The 8,493-nt window shown below is 41.9% G+C and overlaps 1 protein-coding gene across 1 annotated transcript; it reads right to left on the reverse strand.

Moving 5' to 3' along the window:
* Positions 1–6,007: 6,007 nt before the first annotated feature.
* On the reverse strand, positions 6,008–7,712 carry ovca2 (OVCA2 serine hydrolase domain containing). Its single transcript, XM_034099537.1, has 2 exons — positions 7,323–7,712; positions 6,008–6,689 (listed from the first exon to the last, which is right to left on the reverse strand). Exons 1-2 carry the CDS (start codon positions 7,474–7,476, stop codon positions 6,175–6,177), a joined length of 669 nt encoding a protein of 222 aa, XP_033955428.1. The 5' UTR covers positions 7,477–7,712; the 3' UTR covers positions 6,008–6,174.
* Positions 7,713–8,493: the final 781 nt, after the last annotated feature.

An 8,493-nucleotide genomic window follows, 5' to 3' on the forward strand; every position in this document is an offset into this window, starting at 1 on the left:
GAGCATCAGCACCTTGGCTTTAGACTGCTTACTGCTTATACAGCGTTGCAGTACAGTAACAGTCTACAGTCATGGCTACTGAAGCCTGGCAATGAATGCACCAAACACCAAGCTCAAGACAACATGAACATGCAGCCATGCCGTAGTGACGTCAACCTAAAGGGAATGAAATCGCCATGGAAAACTGTTCAGTACACTTTGTGTGTTAGAGGTTCTCTCCCTCTCTTCCCTGCTGAGGAAGGAAACCTGTGTGGGCTTGCATTGGGGGAGTCCTACACCATGTAAGTGCGTGATGTTCACACTCAAACCAATGAGACCTTGCAGTTTCCAGTTACCATGCCAACACCAGCTCCTCCTCCACCCTGCTGTCTCCATGGCGACCGTGGCTTTAGATTGTTACTCTAGCAACAGCACCATGGTAACAGTCTACAGCCATGGTCGTTAGGGGCAGGTGACACCCGGAAGGAAAAAGGAAATAAGTTAAGTTACAAATTGTGTTTGCATTTGGTTTTAATGTTGAAATTCACCTCTCATTTAAAAAGGTCAGAGATCACTCACCCATTCATGTACAGTTGTCAAACTGACTTTTCTGCACAATTCCTATGATAGAAAAAACAAGCAAGTGTTGTATTTCTATGTAATATCAAAATGATAAACATGATGGATGCACTTTGATAGAAAGTTTACCAAATAAGCACGCAATGACACATATGCTTTTCACTCTTACTTTATTAGGTATACATGTGTTGGAAGTGTTTCTTTATGGTTTACACATCGAGAACAGTAATTAATGCAAAGAGCACACACTGAAACCTCCAAACTATGTAACCTGCATACAGAGATTACAGAGATCACACACACACACACACACACACACACACACACACACACACACACACACACACCACACACACACACACACACACACACACACACACACACACACACACACACACACACACACACACACACACACACACACACACACACACACACACACACACACACACACACACACACACACACACACACACACACACACACACACACACACACACACACACACACACACACACACACACACACACACACACACACCCTTGGCCCACTCACTTTCAAGCACTACTCTATGATATCCAGAGCTAGTCTGCCCTCTGCAGGTCAAGATGTGTCTCTGCCAACTGCTCACAGAAAATAGCTACTCAACTTTATTCTAGCTGAAACATTTTACAGCAAAACCTGTGCCTGATTAAATACAATAAAAAATGAACTTTTTGTTTTTGTTGCTGCCTTTCAATAACGAGTTGTGTTGGTGGTCAGTCATTGATGCAACAGATGGTGGTGTTATTTAAGGTCTGAACAACACGTTTACATTTGAGCTTTCTAAACTTTCAGATGTCCTATACAGTTGAGATGAAGTAAAACTAAAGGTTCATGTTGTCAGCTTATTATAGTGATGCAGGAAGACAATTAGCACAGAGAATGGTTCCAAAAAAGGTTTTTCATGACATAACAATATGCCAATTGACACCTTTAGAGTGATACAATCGAATGAGGCATATCAAGTTATCACTACGGATCACAAAGCAAATTACCTACAAATGAAAGAAGTTCAAGCACAAAATACTTTAATCCACACTGCATCCCCTGCCATCACTTATCTGTGATATTTAGAAGTGGTAAGATATTGCTGTGTGCTGAGGGACGAAAGACAAGGAAGGAAAAGATAAACAAAGATGTTGGTCGTCTGCTTCCCTGCACCGTAAAAGCTCATGTGCTGACAGATTAACAACAGCACATAAACTCTTACTGTTCAGGGCTGAGAAGTTAAGTTATCTGATGCAAACACACACACACGCAGTCTCTGATGGTCATTGCTTAAGTAGGAATTCTGATTCGATGGTATTCTTGTTTAACTTTTTTAGGTCTGCATCGTGATCCTCTGGTAATAGTGTGCTACACAAACAGAGCAAAGGCTCTCGATAGCAAATTACAAAAAACATCTCTTTTCCGCCTTCAAATTCTTGATCGTTTTCTGAAACCAAACATGATTGTGCAACAGCATTCACATATTCTGGGGGATATGAGAGCCAAGACATGCCTCGTTCTCTCTCTCCCTCTAATCTAGACTCGACCACAGTCCTCCTCCATGGTCACAGTGACTAATATTTACCCCAGTAGTGTCCGTAAGGCAACTTTAAGTACAGCCAAACCACAGCTGTCCTCGCCAGGGCCCGGCAGCCACAGCCTCTAAAAAAAGTCCTAAAAGCACACAAGCAGAAAAAAGACTATGACATCATATATCAAACGGCCGCTGCCCTAACTTCAGACAGCCTGAGCTGTGTCCTCAGGTCACCTCTTCTTCACCTCCTCAGGCAACCTGGACACCGCTCCGTAGCAAAGTTATATATTGCATACAAAGTTGGACCAGACACACCCACATTGAACTGGTTCAGATCACATGCAGGATGTTGCACAATATCAAAAAGATAACTTTTAACAGGACATTTTTCCAGGTGGAAGGACCTTCCAATAAGTTGTCTGTCTTAAATCAGTTGGAAAGACAGAAAGAGATAACGTTACATTTGATGACTGGACGGAGACCACAACCAGACAAGTTTTGGCACAAACTAAAGTACTTTTTTGTCCACATGAACACAAAAAAACACCAAGCAGAGCGAAACAAGATGTGTGTCAGTATACAAGTATGAAATAACAATATGGAGATACACAGCCACGCATGAACACACACTCACACCCCCTCTACCCACTGTCTGGGCAAAGATATCACATTAACACTGCACTGTGTAGTTTCATGTCATTAGCTACCATCAGCTGACTTTCATGCCTTTGTGCGTTCTTTAAATAGCGATTAGACTGACAACGCTAAATATACTCCCCTTGTTCCCTCTTTAATATGTCAACACACGTCAAACACGCTGCATATCTTACCAGCTTTCACATTCATTGTTCTATGCAGGAGCCCATGCACTCCTAGTCGCAGACAAACACACAGGAAAAAGAGAGGCCTGCCTTAACACATGTGATACTGGACACAAGCCATACCTCTGGAAAACCTCCAACATGATGTTACATCACATCGATCTACAACAACATAACAACTTAACTCCACATCAGGAACACACACATGCAGACATGCGTTGATTCAATTTGTACAGGTGTGAAATAGCGGGTTAAAACTCAAAATGACACATCAGTCCCTCTGTCTTCATCAGGTCCATGGTATCAGAAGATGGTAGATTACCGGATGACAGACACACACAAAAAAAGGTGAAATTGCAGGTAAATCCAAAAATGGTAGGCCAGGTGATCTCAAATCCACTGATGAATGTCAGAGATTATTCCACGGTGGGAGCTGTCAGTAGTGGAAGCGATAGTCGCAAGTTGGTCAACTTTGTCTGGACGAGTCTGGGCCGTGGGATGACCAGGCTCTTCGGAGTTTGAGTGCAAGTCTTATATAGACACACTCAACTCGTGGCCCCTCCCCTCCTTCCGTCTCCCATAACAACAAATGCTCCATAATCAAAATAAAGCCCATCTGTGCTCTGACACACCCCCTTTGCCCTCTGCTCCATCCCCTGTACTCCAGAGGGGGGAAAAAGTGGTCCTTTTAATCACAGGCGAAAACTTTAAAGTACCCTTACTCTCACTTTTTAACCACAACAGCCAGAGGGGGAGAGAGGGAGGCAAAGAGGATAACTCCACCCTCATCTGTCTCCCATTCCATTATTTCCCAGTTGTTGTGCAACAGGGGGATGGATTCCTGAGAAGGGAGTCACGGCTCTGTTGTAAAACTTACTGGCAAGAGTGGCCCTCTGTGTTTTTCTTTCACTGTTTCCCTCGTTCGCTCACTCTCTCCATTCGTCTCTACTTGTTATCAAAACCATGTGTTTGAGTGTTTCTGCTGTGAGGTCTTGGAGGGACACAAGGGCCACAGGGGAGCGCAGGAGACAATGAGTGAGAGTTGTGACGGTGAAACGAGACCACATAGCTATGATGGAAGCATGTGTGAGTGTAGGGGAGGTGTTTGAACAGATCAAGACAGAAAGTAAGAAGTTGATCCTCAAGTTGTTAAGAGTGGAATGTGAGCAAGGAAAATAACAAACCACCGTTTTGTAATTGTTGGATCATTTTGAAATGTCTAGACAAATATGTGTGGCCATGTCATAATAGCAGACATGCAATAAGGTATTTCGCTTAAAGCTGATGACATACAGTACAAGATGTGAAAAGGAGGCGGATGTTGAGGAGAGTTCGAATTGATGAATGCCAATGGGAGATGAAAGTGAAAAGAGGGATAGAAAGAGGTAGGAAGGAGTGCACACACATCTGGAAACAATCGGATGAGTGCAGTCTGAGGTGCACATGCTTCAGCTATAAAAGAACAGCACGTCCCTGAACTCTGTGCATTTGAGTGAGTGCATAAACCTGTAACTCCCAGATGAGGGAACACCTTCATGCATCCCTGTAAGCAAAACAGCTACACCAATCATTGAGATGCTTCACCACAGCTGATAGATATGTAATGCTCATATGTAACTTCAACATGGGGGGAAAATGACTCAGTAACCACATTGATGTGTTTAAGAATCCAACATTTTCATTTGGTTAAATTGTCCAAGGAATGTTACAGTACTACACAAGTAGAGCAGCGTGCAAGGATCGGTTATGCAACACGTTACTTGATTCAAGGTTTCCACTGTGGCTCTGCCTCTGATATAAAATTCCTGTCATAACTTTTCTCAATCACGAGAACATACATATTTCAGCCCTCTTCTGGTGTGGTGTTGTTTTTCTAAAAGGGGAGAATGTGTGGAGAATATGGAATATGCAGAATGGCAAAAACTAATGGAAAATACATTTGTGTATATTCCTGTAAAGTGAGTCATTTTATCAATACGCTGATACATCTAGTTCCCAAAATACATTACTGAACTTACCGGATTGGTCCCATATGGCACTTTACTGGAACAAAGTCACTATGAATGCTCTTAGTTACACTTTTGTTTTCCGCCATCACAAATTGACGTCATGCATTAGTAACAACTCAAGCAATAAAGTCTCAATAACTGTGTCTTTAAATTAATTACACCACCCACAAAGGAGACAGAGACCAGAATACAATACATAAACAATTGTCACTTAATTTATTTGTCTGTTACAAGACATTTTACCTGAGAAAGACAGCAGAAATGATTAGATCAGAAGTACTTCCAAAGTATCGTGGTCATGAGTTTGAACTTGGCATTAAGGCCCAGCGCGCATCTGGAATCAATGATGGTATCACAGGCAGGGCCGGCCCTTGGCATAGGCAGTATAGGCGAATGCTAAGGGCGCATCAATCTATGGGGGGCGCCCCAGCCCCAGTAAAAAACAGAGGTTTATGTGAAATAGTTCTTTTTTTGGAAATAATGGTTTTAGTGTGCAATTAGTTTTAATTTTGTATTTGTGTTAATTTAAAATAAATCAAACTCCCAAAAAACGTATACAGCTTTTATTAACATTGGAATTTACTCTGTTAGCGGCCGCAGGGGGAGAGCTTTAGAGAGCTCTCTCCTGAAAGACTGAGAGGCTCTGATAATAGTATGAAATACTATATGACAGTAAAAAAAAGTTGTTTTTACAAGAAGAATACAGTTTGAAAGGAGAGTGATTTGTAAAATATGCACAAATAAAAAGAAAATCTGTTTACAGTTCTGTTTCAAATGGGTGTTGAGAGATGTATCCATAGATCTCTTAATGTTGCTCTCAAAGTGCACCAGATTGATGCTTTTAACTTCAATATTAAACATTCCTGGGGGAGCATGCCCCCGGACCCCCCTAGAGGAAGTTAGGTCCACCCCCCACTTAAATCATGTTCACATGGATAGGATACTAAATTGCATACATTTGCACACACCTTGTGTCCATATCTTTCTGTTTTGGTGGTCATGCCACAACCGTGCACGTGCATGCATGCATGCGCGAGTCATAGTGAGTGTCTGCATTTTGGGGGGGGGGGGGAGGCGCCAGCTAAAATCTTGCCTAGGGCAGCAAATTGGTCAGGGCCGGCCCTGATCACAGGACTTTTCTGATCATTAAATAATCAACATTCTTGAGTTTGATTCACAGCCATTCATTTATTCAGCACCTGGGTTTCTGTGACGTCGTTGCTCACTGGAACCTCTTGAAAAAGTCCTGGTAGGCTTGTCTGTGGGCGGACGCAGCAGGAACAAAATGACCCCCAGGATGAGTGAGGACCTGAGGGTCTTGGAAGGAGGGAAGGAGCTCCCTGCTCATGCAGTCAGGGATGACTCGGTCTTCCAGTCCAAACACATGCAGGGAGGGGATCTGGAGGGGAGGGTTGTAGAATTGTTGGTGTTCCTTACATGCACTTGGGAAACCAGCGACAAGGATGGCAAAGTGGAAGCTGAAATCTGGCTCCAGTTTGTGCTCCTGAAGAGAGCACAACATAGCTACAAAAGCTGCTCCCTGACTGAAGCCCAGGATGCCGTCAAATGGACCCTGGACCCTCACAGCTTCCCTCACAGCCGCCACGCTGTCATCCAGCCCCAGGCTCTCCTCACACTGCTGCTGAGCGCTGAAACTCCGAGCCTGGACGTCAGAAAACCACCAACCCCTGGAGCCCTCGTCCCCTCCGGGTCCAGGACCTGGACCATTATCTGGAGCTTTTGATAGTAGATAAGAAGAAAGTGGTTATTCTGCTGCGTTAAATTATTATAATTAAAAATAAATTGGACCAAGTGTGGACAGGAATTGTATTTGTCCTCTGTAAATGAATCTTGGAATTTAAATTCAAACTTGTGCAGCTCATGAAACAAGTTAATGTTTTAATATTCTGTAATTCTAATATTTTTTGAATCTGTATATTTATGAGTGCCAAATGCAGTTAAAATTTGCAAAACTTTACAATGGTTTGCATACAAGCCAGATGATTTAAGCCAAGGTGTGGAGGTCGATGCATTAAAGAATTGTCTTGTAATAGATTTTCCTACTTGTTGTATCTAATAATGTATTTATAATGGATGAAACATATAGCAATGTTCACTGTATGCCTATCACTTACTTTATTCATCTGCTTTGTATTTGGCTCTCCCTTTGCATTATTATTATTATTATCATCATTATTATTATGCCTCATGTATAACTATGTCCATGTAGCTCCTTTAGGGTTCATTGTAGAACACTCTTTAACAGCAAGTGAAAACAGGCTCGTCATGTAAACCTCTGAACTTTAACACAACTAGCTTCTTCTACCAACACCTCCACAGTGTTTTGGTTGGAGGCAGATGATAACTCACCTTCACTGCTGGCTTGCTGCACACTGTGCGGTGCGCTCATGTAAACGAGCTCCACGTGTTTCTTCAGCAGCTTCCGCAGAGCTCCCGTCTTCTCCCGGAACGAGCTGCCGTTCTGCCGGTAACCGTGAATACATAGGACCCGGAGAGGGGCCATGGAGAGGTCTGCTAACTCAGCTAACGCTAGCCCGAGAAGTTAGTTTCAATTACAGGAAGTGGGATATTGAGGTTAATGTATAAGATTAACACGTTGTTGTCAAATAACCCACAGGTCAGATACAATGCGAAGCGTAATGTTGTTACGACAAAAAAGAGTTACTTCGCTATTTAAAGAAAGAAAGTTGAGCGAATTTGGGAGCCGGTTGACAGCAAAGTCGGAAAAAGCTGAATGTACCTCCGGTTGTGCTTTTCAAAGTAAAACAAATTTTTCTAGACATCACTACTAATGTAAAACATGTAATCGATATAATAAAGGATAATGTATAAACAATGAAAAAACGTAAAACCTGAATAGAAAAACGTTTAATTTATATTTCTATATGAAAGGGTAGGGTACACAACACCAACATTGAAAAACGTAGGCTACTGGACATGAGACTCGTTTGACCAAAACAAGAAAAATGATTAAATGTCAGAGACAGTTTATTAAATGTATAATATTTTGAGTCAGTTCAAAAGTTATTTTCTGTTATTTTTGTTAATTTGTAAACGTAGGGCTGTTCTAAAAGTGCAAAATGTATAACAGCCTAAATTATAAAAAGTTAAATAAGGATTTATGTAAATATAAAGTAGGCCTATACTCATTCGGTTTTACAGTGGGCTAAATGTATTGACATGTCTGTTAGCATGTCTATGGGCTGTGCAATTTTTCAGTATTTAAACATGTAAAATGTACATATGTCACAATTGTAAGAAAGGCCCTATAATGACATTGTGTTCACACTTGAGTGCAAAAATGCAAATCATTAAGCAGGGTGGACGGAGGATTTACAGGAGATAATTTACCTACACAAGGCCAAGGATGTACAGAGGTGAGAATTTACCCTAATGACCTGGGTTAAGAAGCTCTTTCCTAGTCCGTCCATGTTGGACTACATAGGTGTTTTCCAGATCATAGGGGTATTTATCATTTTATGTATCTCATGATAATCATAATACATATGCCCAAGCACAT

The sequence above is a fragment of the Pseudochaenichthys georgianus genome, chromosome 14, assembly GCF_902827115.2.
Source record: "Pseudochaenichthys georgianus chromosome 14, fPseGeo1.2, whole genome shotgun sequence".
NCBI classification, from domain to species: Eukaryota; Metazoa; Chordata; class Actinopteri; order Perciformes; family Channichthyidae; genus Pseudochaenichthys; species Pseudochaenichthys georgianus.

Excerpts from the sequence above, each read along its gene's own strand:
- ovca2 (XM_034099537.1), bottom strand. The coding sequence starts at position 7,476 with ATGGCCCCTCTCCGGGTCCTATGTATTCACGGTTACCGGCAGAACGGC. Across the intron at positions 6,690-7,322 it reads GCAGCAAGCCAGCAGTGAAG|CTCCAGATAATGGTCCAGGT; the intron begins GTGAGTTATCAT and ends TACTATCAAAAG.